Source organism: Dendrobates tinctorius, unplaced genomic scaffold, assembly GCF_039654945.1.
Source record: "Dendrobates tinctorius isolate UK_male_01 unplaced genomic scaffold, ASM3965494v1 ptg000086l, whole genome shotgun sequence".
NCBI lineage: Eukaryota > Metazoa > Chordata > Amphibia > Anura > Dendrobatidae > Dendrobates > Dendrobates tinctorius.
In genome coordinates this window covers 69,038,289-69,052,028 of record NW_027361754.1, presented here as the reverse complement: position 1 = coordinate 69,052,028, position 13,740 = coordinate 69,038,289, and the positions used below count along the sequence as shown (strand labels likewise).

The 13,740-nt window shown below is 40.8% G+C and overlaps 1 protein-coding gene across 5 annotated transcripts in view; it reads left to right on the top strand.

Moving 5' to 3' along the window:
• PRDM2 (PR/SET domain 2) overlaps nucleotides 1–6,521 on the top strand; it is a 126,400-nt gene extending 119,879 nt beyond the window's left edge. For all 5 annotated transcript variants that reach the window (XM_073585555.1, XM_073585556.1, XM_073585554.1 and 2 more), the window contains one exon: nucleotides 4,876–6,521. In XM_073585555.1, coding sequence (XP_073441656.1) covers nucleotides 4,876–4,888 — 13 coding nt within the window. In that variant the 3' untranslated portion in view covers nucleotides 4,889–6,521. The remainder of the gene's footprint in view (nucleotides 1–4,875) is intronic.
• Nucleotides 6,522–13,740: the final 7,219 nt, after the last annotated feature.

Genomic DNA, 13,740 nt, shown 5'->3' with positions numbered 1-13,740 from the left:
TTGAAGAGACGTGCTGGAAAAGGGGCAATTATTGATCAAGCCACACGATGGGGCAGTACTTAATGATTCATCGCTTGGTTGAACTGAAAACCTTTCTTGTAGACATGGCTAACCCTCAACTGACGCTAAATGAAAGTCAGTGGAATCAGGTGACTGAGCTGGAAAAATTGCTAGAGCACCCATTTACAGTGACTAAAAAATTACAAGCAGAGGACTTAACTCCAGGTATTTTCTTAAAGGAGTGGAAGAACCTGATGTTTCGCCTGTCCCAAAGAGGAGGGTTAATTGCAAGTAAACGGAGAGAGGAGCTACTATTACAAAATAACATTCTTTTGGCAGCTGTTTATGTAGACCCAATGCATCGGATTCTTCTAGATGATCAACAGCTAAGTAAAGGAAAAGAAGCTCTGTTTGAAATAGCAGTAAGGATGAAAGGGTTGCAGAACAGTCAGGAGGAACAAGAAGAATTTGGTCGTCCTGCCACATCTTCACCCTCATCATCAACTGATGAAGAATTTAATTTCGAAAAATATTTGGATCACAAGGACCGTGCAAAGCGTTCCCGCATAGAAGAAGAGTCATCCCCATCAAGGAACACAGCCAGTACATTTCAGCAGAATTTTTCATGTGCACTAAAAGAAATTGAGAAATTTGACCGTTCATCAAAAATAACAGTGCAACAAGCGATTCCTCTGTATCCTGACATTGTCAGAGATGTTGCCCGAGTGGTTACTGCTATGCCACCAACACAAGTTAGTGTAGAGAGGTTGTTCTCTGCTCTCAAAATAAATAGATCAGATTTGAGGGCATCCATGAAGGAGGATCTGACAGAGGCAATACTTTTTCTGAGGACAAATTTATAGATTTCTTCTTATTAACTGCATAAAAGTGTTTATTGTATATTTACTTACAGTTTAGAAAAGTTTATAAAAGTTATTTGCTATATTCCAGTTGTATTCTAATAAATGTCGTTTTTGCTCTAAGTGGTCTGGTTACTTATAGGATGGTGAGAAACTGAATAAGCACGATGTTTAACATTTTACAACAGTAAATTTGTTGTTATGAATTGGCCATTTATGAAGGAGTCGGAGCCGGAGTCGGAGCCTGATAAAATCCAGGAGTCGGAGTCGCAACTGTGGCTTACCGACTCCACAGCCCTGGTATATACGCAGCTCTGGCAAAAATTAAGAGCCCTCTGCAAAATTTTCAGTTAGTCTGATTTTTCTCTTTATAGGTATATTTTTGAGTAAAATGTAAATTGCTCTTTTATTCTATGAACTACTGACAACAAATTTTTGTATTTATTTTCAGAAAATGAGAAATGGCCAAAATTAACAAAAAAATGCAGTGTTTGCAGACCTCAAATAATGCTAAGAAAACAAGTTCATAATCATTTAGAAACAACAATACTAATGTTTTAACTCAGGAACAGTTCAGAAATCAATATTTTGTGGAACAACCATGAGTTTTAATCACAGCTTTCATGCGTCTTGGCATGCTTTCCACCAGTCTTTCACACTGCTTTTGGGTGACCTTATGCCACTCTTGGTACAAAGATTTAAGCAGTTCTTCTTTGTTTGATGGCTTGTGACTATCCATCCTCCTCTTGATTACATTCCAGATATTTTCAATGGGGTTCAGGTCTGGAGATTGGGCTGGCCATGACAGGGATTTGATGTGGTGGTCCTTCATCCACACATTGATTGACCTAGCTGTGTGGCATGGCGCATTGTCTGCTGGAAAAACCAGTCCTCAGAGTTGGGAACCATTGCCTGAGCAGAATGAAATTTTTCCAGGATAACCTTGTAATGTGGCTTGATTCATACATCCTTCGCAAAGATTAACCTGCCCAATTCATCCCCAGGTCATCACCGATCCTCCACCAAATTTCACAGTGGGTGCAAGACACTGTGGCTTGTATGCCTTTCCAGGTCTCCGTCTAACCATTAGGCAACCAGGTGTTGGACAAAGCTGAAAATTAGACTCAGAGAAGATTACCTTACTCCAATCCTCTATAGTCCAATCCTTATGGTCTTTGGCAAACTTGAGCCTGGTTTTCCTTTGCTTCTCATTGATGAAATTCTTTTTTTCTAGCTTTACATTACTTGAGCCCTGCCTCTAGGAGCCTGTTTATGAACTGTTCTTGCTGTGCTCTTCACCTCAGCTGCCATTTGCCATTCCTTTTGTAGGTCACTTGATGTCATCCTGCGGTTGCTGAGTGACATTTGAATTAGATGACTGTCATCCCGGTCAGTGGAGCATTGTTTTCACCCTCTGCCGGTCTGTAGCTTTGTTGTCCCCAATGTCAGCTGCTTGACCTTGTTGTAATGGACTGACGTCTTAGAAATTTTAAGGATGGAACATGACGCTCACTGTATCTCTCTGCTTGTAAAGCCAGAATTGAGCCCTTCTTTTCCTCACTCAAGACCTCAAGACTTTTCAACTCCTTTGGCATGGTTAAAAGTTATTTTTTCATTCCTATTGCTTTTGGGATATTACTAGCACTTGTTTTGCCATCCAGCTTGTCCTATTGCAAGATGATTGTGAAGACCACAGCAGGGTTTTTTATACTTTCCTAGCTAGGTTAAATAAGATTTGGTTCAGGTGATCACCTAATCAGAAGCACATTAAGTAGAATGAGGTGTACTCTGGTTGGAATTCAACTGACACTGGAATGGAATGGCTGTCAGACATGTAGAGAAGCTGATTTTTATAAAACTGTGCAGTGGTCTCTTAATTTTTGCCAGAGCTGTATAAATAATACAGCAGTGAAAAACAACTTTTTTCTCTTTCTTAAATCTTACACTAAGGCTAACAAAAGTGGAAATACTTTTTGTAGGTCAAAGTATGCATTTAGAAAAATACGCCTTTCTACAGCACATTATTAGCATAGCTACACACCCTAATACTCATGCATGTGAGTAAAGTTTGCTCTTTTTTTTTTTTAACCTGAAAATCAACATAAATTGCTTATAACGTTTTTTTTTTCATTGTTATAAATAGTATTGCTTTATTCTTATGAATTTTAATTTCCAAACTAGACCTAACCGTCTCCCTAATCCTAGCTGTAACCTTACTCTAGTTGCGAAAGTGTGAAAATCTAAAAAAATTTAAAATGTGTGTGTTGCTTTTTTTGTTGTTTTTTTTTTTTCCGTACAGCTTTAGTCACAGGTCCCTGTCTTTCATGTCACAAAACTATGTGAGAGAAAATGCAGATGCTGTGGGAGGCCACAGCTCAGCTTCTAAGGGTCTGTGCACACGCTGCAGATCCGCTGCGGATTTGGCCCTGCGGATCCGCAGCAGCTCCGCAGACAGTACAATGTTGGCCAATGGGATTTCAAATCCGCAGTGCACATGCTGTGGATTTTCCCGCTCGGATTTGCTGTGGTTTTAAATCACATGTCGCAGGGGAAAACCACAGGGAAATCCGCAGGAAAACCGCAGGTCACTTTACCTACAGTTTTACCTGCAAATCCGCGCGGAAAAATCCACAGGTGAATCCGCAGCGTGTGCACTGACCCTTAGGCTTCATTCTGATGTCAGTCATTCATGTACGCAGGCTTTGACCGGCCCACAGGAGAACAGGAGCACCCTCCTGTTTGACCGGCCACCACCCTCTCATATGAACAGTATTTTGCGCTATATACATGAATCACTATGTACAGACAGAGGCGGCATCTTACTCATTTATCAATCTACCCAGTTCCTTGTCATATAAATTTGTGATTAAGGATAATGTCACATTTACATGTAGCTGAAAATTAATATGGGGACTGGAGATGGTTACTGGTGGGCTCTTAGCACCCCAGTCCAACACTGCGTGCGTGTCTTATCTGAATTCTTCTTAAGAATAAAAAAAAAAACATACCCGTTGTAGTCTGTGGCGCTGTTTAGGTTTTTGTGTCCTCTAAAAAATGGCATGGAGACATGTCTGTTTTATTTGAGTGATGGATAAAAATCTAAGGATCTGAGAAAATTACGGACAGCACACGGGAGTCATCTCTGTGCTCTCCATTTTTTTTTACATGGTACTGGGTAGCAGAAGCTTTGCATTTTCTTAAAAATGTTTTTTTTTTTTTTTTTTTCATTTGGTAAAGAAATGACAAACTGTTGACAATCTAATCCAAAACACTGCTAGAAATCTAATCTGTAGTGTCATCAGGTTTTTGGTACCCAAAGCGTGAGCAGCATGGTGTAGGAACAGAGACCCAGATTCCAGCGATGTGTCACTTGCTGCAGTTTTCTCTGCTGCAGATCTAGCAGTTATCTAAATCCTGAGTCCAGTATAGCCCTGCCCACACCACTGATTGGCAGATTTCTGTGTACTCAGTGGTGGGGGCGGAGTTGGACTACCTGGCTGCAGATTTTCTAGTCTTCTTAATTTTCTCCTGCTGATTGCTGTAATTTTTATAAAAATCATTGTTTCAAACAGCCCAGTAAGTGACACATCACTGGAATCAGGGTCTCTGTCTCTACATTATGCTACTCTCAGATTAGGTGGTAAATCCTGGTGACAAATTCTCTTTAACTTTAACACTCATGCTAATGTAATTCTCTGAATTACCATTTTACAGTAGCTTCTAATTGATGAGCGAATAAGGTGCTATCCGATCAAGCTCGGGTGCTAAATGAGTGTATTCAGCGTACTCGAAAAATATGTTCGAGTCCCTGCAGCTCCATGTCTCGCAGCTGTTAGACAATCCCTGCATGTGTTGCGGCTATCGAACGTCAGTGAAACATATTATTCGATGCCGTCAAAGTCACTTGGTTAGTATGCGAGCATGCTCAGATACCACCTTATCCCAGCACGCTCGCTCATCACTAGTCGTTATCTTTAATATCTTTAAGTAACCATTTTTTTTTTTCTATTTTCAGGGGTTTGTATTAAATTGCATCCTTTTTTGCTGACAACCATCAAAACATGAACTAACCGTTGCATGATCAAGATAAAATGAGCACTACAGAGTCAAAGCAAGAGAAAGCAATTCAGATGTCGCACTCGCCAACGGCTAAAAATCCACCGCAACTCCGTAACTTTGTGATTCCGCGTTTCCTCCACGTTTGTCTGGCATGCTAAACTTTACCGTTCATTCCGCGAGGATTCCGTACATTCAACATGACGCCCGCTCGATCACCAGGATTACATTGGATGTTCTGTTCGATTTACTCTTGGAACAAAGGAGATAATATACAGGGAATGTAGACTTTATCTATTGCCCTAAAAAAAAACTTTTAGCTAAAAAATTAAAATAATAAAAAAAAAAAAAAATTGGCAATTCAGGGTTTTTCAAACATTGCTGCCGTTTTCCCTTTTTGCTGAAAAATACCAAACAAATCGAAAACTTTTTTTTTCTTTCTATAAATCCTGCAATAGAAGCCTAAAATATCAATCCAATTACAGTTCATAACAGCTTTTTTAGGATTTCCAGGACTAGAAAATGGTATTTATTGACTATCATTACATTGTTTTTACCAAACGTCAATTTTACATTTTTATAATCGCACAGAAGTTTAGTCTAAAGGTGTTTAAAAACAAAAAAAAATACTCCCCCACCCACAAAAAAAAAATCAAAAACACAATTTTCTCCTCCGGGATTCATTTTCATTATGATGGTCTTTGAAAACATGTATGATCTTGTAAGAGATTAAATATATTGCACTCATCTGTTTCCGTAGTACTGTCCAGTAGCCAAAAGTCATTGTTTTGCCTCTTTAGGAAATTTTACTTTTTTTTTTTTTTTTAATTTTTATCTATTTAACTACTATTCAGAGCAGTAATACTTCACGTTATTCAACCTGATTAGTTTAACCTATAATATTCTTCTCTGTCATCAGTTAAAAAAAAAATAAGTAATCTACCTCCTAGACTGTAGTTCACACTCGTTTTTGGTGAATTTGTGCCACATTTTTCTATCATTCCCAGTTTTGTCTTTTATTGTTTTTTTTTTTTTTTGTTACAATTCTCTTACTGGGGACTTTACGTTCAGAAAATGTATAAAGCATTTCTAGTAAGTTTAAATATAAAAAGGCAAAAAAAATATTTAAAATTTATTTAAATTGTTTTTGAACTTGTCAGTTGTATTATTTGTTTTTTTTGTTCGCTTATATTTTTGGGGATGTGAATCTTTAAAAAAAAAAAAAAAAGAAAAAAAATGTTCATGTGCTGAAGTTTGCTGTTCTCTCCATTTATTATTTTTATTGTTTACTTTGATAAGTGATTTTAAATATATTTTATTGAAATTATTACTGTTTGCAAAAATTGAGAAGAACAGTTAAGGCTGTCGCTGCGTTTAAACGTTACGACATTGACAAATATATTTTACTTAGAGGTATACACAACTTAAGATGTGGTTTATGCTATTTTTTATTCTGGCATGAAATCCTGTGATTGTCAGATGTGTTTTAAAATGGAGGAAAAATAAAAACCCTTTTATGCTGTTTCAAGCACTTAACCTTATAGATGGGGCTATCGTGATACCTTTTATATACTTGTAATCAATAAAAAAAAAACTTTATGAAAACATGTTTGGAAATCTTAACTTTATTAAACTTGAATATTAATTTCACGTACAGAATTTTTTTTGCTACCTTCTGCAGCATGATGTAGAGGCAGAGACCCTGATTCCGGCGATGTCAATTACTGTAGTTTTGTTCGATTTATAAAATCAGTTTTATGAGGAAAAGATTGTCACTAGTGAACTGCTTCAATATAATCCAGCCCCGTCATCACCCCTGATTTGACAGCTTTCTGCCTATGCACAGTGTACACAGAAAGCAGCGGTTTGGGCGGGGTTATACAGGGCACAGCATTCAGAGATCTGCTAGATCTGCAGAAGAGAAAACCATTTTTAATCAAAACGGAAGCAAGCAGTGAAGTAAGAGGTGTATCATTGGAATCAGGGTCTCTGACTACATGATTGTGCTTTCAGATGGTGTAGCAAAAACCTGCTGACAGATTCCCTTTAAAGGGGAGCTATAATCAGAAAATGACCTTTTGTTTCAATAAACTGGCTGGTGGCCTTGGCTAAGACATAAACTACTGACACATGCAGGCTGCTTGATGGGCTCCTGTGTTTTGGGTAACGTTTATTCTCTCATGGATTAAATAAGGTAAGTTTGATAAAATTATGTTTGTGTTTTTTAAACAAAGAATTTCTTTTTTTCAGATCAGGATCTTTATTAAAAAGCTAAATCCGCAATCTGGCAGTTTTCACCCTCCCCATAGGGGGCATTTGTTTAGTTTTGTACTTCCTGGCTGTTCTGTCGTCTTCCACGTATGATGCTGTGTGGATTCCAGCATATGGCTAAACCTTTCATCCACTCCCAGTAACAAGACTGTATGGGTGCTTACATCTATATTTATTGGGATGATATGGACAACAACGTGAGATAACAGATGGTATAGTAGAACACAGTAGTAGATGAGATCTGGGGTTTTAGTACAAAGTTGTGGATGATATCAGAGATTGTTGTACACAGTTATGGATGATTCGGGTAAAAACTATAAGAAACAGATAATGCAGCATGTCAGTACTGACAATATCACAGCAATACAGGGTACTATCACAACAGTAGCAATGATTCAGAGTGCTGTTATATCGGTAGCATGCATTTATAGAGGCTGAGCAATACAACATACACAGCAGTAAAAGAGAGAAATATCTGAACAACATAGCTGCCGGCCTTACATTCACTGAACAGAGGATGCATATAACTAACATGCATTGTAATAGCATTACAGGAGCTGAACATGCATTGCAAATATGGGGGGCTGCATTATGGCTGCGAACACAGATGCATAGCACATAATTGCATTAAACCTTACCGGAATCCGCTTGATATAAGCAGTGGTTTTGCAGGGAGCTGAGCACATGCGAGCACCTCAGAGATCGGCAGAAATGGTTACATGTTGACCAGGGAAGGAAGAAGGGGCGGTTCTGAACAAATTAAGCATTTAGGGACAGAAGATTCCAAACACATGAATAGGAAAGAGAAGTGCAACTATGACATAATGGCCATAGCTGGAACAGCACTTAAATGCCTTGCTGCACAGAATGGCCAGAACACTGGTCTTTTCAGGAAGAGTTTTCAGCAGACTCGTAATCAGCAGAGGCAGGTATACAATGACTGATAACATCTCTGTACACAACTTAGAGCATATTATATATGTATTGTTAATACAGATTGTGATGCAGGAAAGAAGAAATTGTCTGAAATTTCTAAAGAAAACATTTAACACAAAAACCTAAATTTAAACAATCGCTCATTTACTGCTGCTAGATTCCTTATAAAGGATAGACTTCAATGCCGTAGACTTAGATTCAAGTCGCAAGTGACTGGGACTTTGGCTGCTTTTCTTACAACATAACTGCGTGACAGCTAGTGATGAGCGAGCGTGCTGGGATAAGGTGTTATCTCGGCATGGTCGGGTGCTAACCGAGTGTCTTCAGTGTGCTCAAAAATTATGTTCGTGTCCCAGCGCCTGCATGTCTCGTGGTTCAACAGTCACAACACATGCAGGGATTGCCTAACAGCTGCAAGACATGCAGCCATGGGGACTCAAACATATTTTTCGAGCACGCCGAATACACTGACTAGCTGGTATATGATATTTGAATTCTCCCCTTGTGCTTACAAGTCCTTTATCTGAACTGTCTGACCCCGCCATGATGCACCAAGCACCTCGAAGTTGTCAGGGTGACTGTTCATACCAAGCAGAGACGCTCGGAGCACCCTTGGTGTGGCCAAACATTTATGTGTGCCTTTCCACCTCCTTGTCCTTATCTGGCCCTATAAAGTCAAAGCTGTCAATTAAAGAAGAGCGAGTTAGAGATACAGGGAAAAAGAGTAGGTGGGAAAGTGCACTGAACTCTTTGGCCACACCAAGGGTACACCAAACACCTGTACTTGGTTTGACCAGCCATAATATGCTGCCAAATTCCCTTTAATTGGAATCAGCAAAAAATGACTGCTTGTTTTGCTCTCCTTTTACTTGATTGCCAACTCTGACTTTACAGGAGCCAGGAAAGAGCAGAGATAGATTAAAAACAAGTAGGTGGTAATGTGCACTAAATTGTTTGGGCGCTGCAAGTGTGCACTCTAACACCTTTGCTTGGTTTGTATAGTCATTGTGTGCTGACATTTCCTGGGTTGTATGAGACTGTACTCTACATTGATTTCAAAAAACGTATATTGCATAGGTAAGTGGCAACTTCCAAATATAAATCATCACAAAGGAAATCAGGAAGTTATAATACCATAAAATTGCAAAATTTATTTATTGAGAATCATTTAAAAATAAATACAACAATCAGATTAAAAATGGGGACAAGCAATGCAAAAAACGGTCACCAGAGAGATTACAAAATACCTGATTGAGCATATAAGAACTAAAGAATATATTGGGTATATAATCCCACAAAAAAGTGCATATATATTTAACAAATGATTGATTGGTCAATAAATAAAGTGCTAAGTGCATATAGAGCCGAAAAAACGGCTTCAATTAGACCAGGAAAAAAGATACTTTTACATATTGCATAAAGTGCATAGTAATTGCTGGATAAAATCACCCATATATTACTGACTTTCAGGTGAGACAGCTAATTAGTGTGACAAATCTAATATCCTCAAGGGTAAGTTACCCAAGTTACAAATAGTAAACATACAGTCCCTTGGAAGAAGCAGAATGCGAAACGTGCGTCGGGGTGCCGCGGCTCACTAGAGGTATAGAGCATTTTTATCCAGCTATGATAATTATCTATTAATTGTCCCTTGTGATATTTTTCCCTTGCATACTTTTAGAGTGGCGTTTACTACTACATACATATGATGAACCTGAATGAGTAGTGGGTTTTTTGCTGGCTTTTTTCATTGACTTTTTGACACATTTGAAAGTGTATTACCATACTTAAAAAGATATAATGGTGTAAATTTACACCATTTGATAAATATGGAGATGCACAAAAAACAGAGCTTTTGAAAAATGTGGACCAGTATGTACAGATGACCTTACGTACAGTATGCAGCTCCCATTACTGTCCAGTCTCCCTGTGATCATCTTTGACATTTTCCTGATGTCTAACTCCTGTTCATTTCAGCCCACACACTTTTCTTTAGTCTTTCTACGGATGATTCCGAAAGTTTGGTGTGATGTTGACCAGGAAAATGGCAGTTTTACATGGCATGGAATTAACATTCATCTTCTCTCTTCACACAGGTAATCAACTGAGCCACCCTGCATGTATTTACTCCATTCACTGCTAGCAAGCAGCCTGAATGGTACAACTTCCCACCTCTGCTGCCTCTATTTTCTGCTGCAATATATCCAAATGGTAATCAACTGAGTGACCCTGCATGTATTTACTCCATTCACTGCTAGCAAGCAGCCTGAATGGTACAACTTCCCACCTCTGCTACCTCTATTTTCTGCTGCAATATATCCAAATGGTACAACTCCATACTTCTGCTGCTTTAACATTTTGCTGCATATTTTAATGTGCTTGCTAAAGCTTTGTTATAATTCATTTGTTGCACTGTATGTAATACTGCTTTAGATCCGTGACTGGGGCCTCTCTAGATCTTATCAGGTGGAAGGTGCTATAGCATATTGACACAGCCTCGTCTAGTGCCTTTGATGATCTAACCATCCCCTGGTGTGCTGGCCCTAGCTGCCAAATTATATCCAACCAGCTCCCACAATCCCTCTCTCCTGACCCTGTAGTGTGGCCTATATATGTAGTAGTTCCTAAGGGGAAGCACGCAGTGTGGGGTGCAGCACGCAAGCATCCCTGTTGTGAGTTCATTTTTCCCTTCACCGTTGAGGTCTGATAAACTCCCTCCTCTGGTGAAGGAAGGTAGTGAGGCTGATTACCAAACACCTGGGCAGCTAGATGATGACTGGGTGGCTGCAATTGAGGACTGGATATAAGGCAGCCGACGCCCTTCTGCCTTGTTGGTGATCCTGCTGGATTCTTGGAGACCAGTCTGATTCCTGCGTCTGAAAGCTAAGTTTTTCTGCTCTGCTTTGTACACTTCAGTTTTGTTTTTGTTTTGCCTTGTTTTTTGGGAGTTCTGCCATCCCCGGCCGGGGGTGAGCTGAATTCCATTTTTGTCTCTGATCTGTTGATCTTTTGCTCTGTCTTCAGAATATACCTGAGTGCTGATTTAGTCTTTTGAAGCCTAGCGACTTCAGGGCCTGTTTTTCCTATCAGTCGGTTGGCACATTTTGGATAGGGTTTTTGCGGATGGCAGACAGCAGCTTTCCTATCCTGTCCTATTTTAGTTAGCTTGGGCCCCATCATTTGCTCAACCTATCTTTCTATCTGTGTTAGTGTTTTCATCTTGCTTCACCGTCATTATATGTTGGGGGCTGCCTATTGCTTTGGGGTCTGCTCTGGGGCAGTTTTTCCCCCTTCTGTCTTTAGGCTATGTAGTTCTATGGCTGTGATCGAGGGGTCTAGGGCACCGTAGGAACCCCCCACGGCTACTGCTAGTTGTTGTGGATAGGTTCAGGGGTCTGCAATCCGATAGCTGCCAACCTCTGGTTTTTCTGGACTTAGCTAGTATTTTGTTTTTTCCTCCTTCGGTGACTCATCATAACACATCCCATAAGCAAAGAATCACAGAAGCTAAGCATCAGGAAAACGGCAGTTAATTAGGGCAGGAGTCAGGTAACCCACACTTTGCTCTCCCCTTTAACCATGTGCTTTATTTTTATCCTGTGTTCCCTTGCCATCCACATTCACCACCCTATCCCCCCTCCATCACGACTCATACACATCAGTCCCTGTATACTTCCCACTCCCATGTACAGCTCCCATGCACTCCTCACCTTCCTGAGAAACCTCAACCCATCTTGCCCAAACACATCGCAGAAAAAACTACTTACAACTCCAACAACTATTTGCTCTTTATCTTCCTACTCCTACTGATTTCAGGGGACATCTCCCCCAACCATGGTCCACCATCCCCCAACCTCAACCCCTACCCTACCTCATATTGAAACCATAATAATCTTATTAATATTACTTGCACTCCCTCATCTCCATCTTTTAATTGTGCCCTCTGGAATCCACGGTCTGCTTGTAACAAGCTTCCTTTCCTACACAACTACTTTCTGAACAACTCTCTTAATCTGTTGGCCCTCACTGAAACCTGGATTCAGGATTCTGACACTGCCTCTCCTGCTGCCATTTCCTATAGTGGCTTACAATTCTCTCACTCCCCGAGACCCGCAAACAGACATGGTGGTGGAGTCGGCATACTCCTGTTCCCACAATGCACTTTCCAGGTCATCCCTCCAGTTCCATCACTCTTATTCCCTTCTTTTGAGGTCCACACCATCAGGCTCTTCCGTCCCCTCTCCCTCAGAGTAGCGGTCATATACCAGCCCCCAGGCTCACCCACCCACTTCCTTGACCACTTTTCAGCCTGGCTGCCGCACTTTATGTCCTCAGAACTTCCAACCCTCATCCTGGGAGACTTCAACATCCCCATTGACAGCCCTACTTCTATCACTAACCACCTCTCTAGGCCTCTTGCAGCTTTCAACCTCTGAGACACACAAGGACGGTAACACCCTTGATCTGGTCTTCGGCCGGCTCTGTTCAATCTCCCACCTAAATAACTCACCGCTTCCTCTCTCTGACCACAACATTCTCTCCTTCACGCTCACAAATCCTCGCCCACCCCAGCTCACTCCTACCTACCACACAGTCAGAAATCTACAAGCCATTAACCCTCAAACACTTTCAGATTCCCTACACTCATCACTGTCCCCAGTCTCCTCTTTTTCCTGTCCTAATCTGGCTGTTCATCACTACAATGACACTCTTAGAAGCACCCTTGACCAAGTAGCTCCCCTCACCCTCAGAACCTCCAAACACAGAGTAAAACAGCCCTGGCTCACATCGCAAAATCAACTTCTCCAGCAATGCTCTAGGAGTGCTGAACGCCTATGGAGAAAAACCCGCACACCAGAAGACTTCATCCACTTCAAATTTATGTTAAGAACCTATAATGCTGCCCTTCACCTCGCCAAACAGACCTACTTCACCACCCTGATCTCCTCACTAGCCAACAACCCCAAGAAACTTTTTGACACTTTTCACTCCCTCCTCAGGCCAAAAGCACAAGCCCCTATGACAGACATTTGTGCTGATGACCTGGCCTCCCAATTTACAGAAAAAAATAGATAATATCCATCAGGAAATCTGCTCCCAACCACCAAATGCTGTGACTCCCATCCCTTCCTGCATCTCCCCTGGCTCACTTTCCACATTTGATCCCATCACAGAAGAAGTCTCCAGACTCCCCTCTTTTTCTCATCTGACTACATGCACTACCGACCTCATTCCCTCACATCTCCTCCAGTCTCTCTCTCCAGTCGTCACAACCCACCTAACTACAATCTTTAAGCTCTCATCGGGCATTTTCCCATCCTCCAAACATGCCATCGTTACTCCATTACTAAAGAAACCCGCTCTCCACTCATCCTGCACAAACAACTACAGACCAGTCTCCAACCTCCCCTTCATCTCTAAACTTTTGGAGCGCCTAGTTTACTCCCACCTTTCCCGTTGCCTCTTCACTCACTCCCTTCTAGACCCTTCGCAGTCCGGCTTCCGCCCCCTACATTCGACTGAAACTGCACTCATCAAAGTGACCAATGACCTTCTGACAGCAAAATGTAACAGTGACCACTCTCTGCTCATTCTTCTTGACCTATCTGCAGCTTTC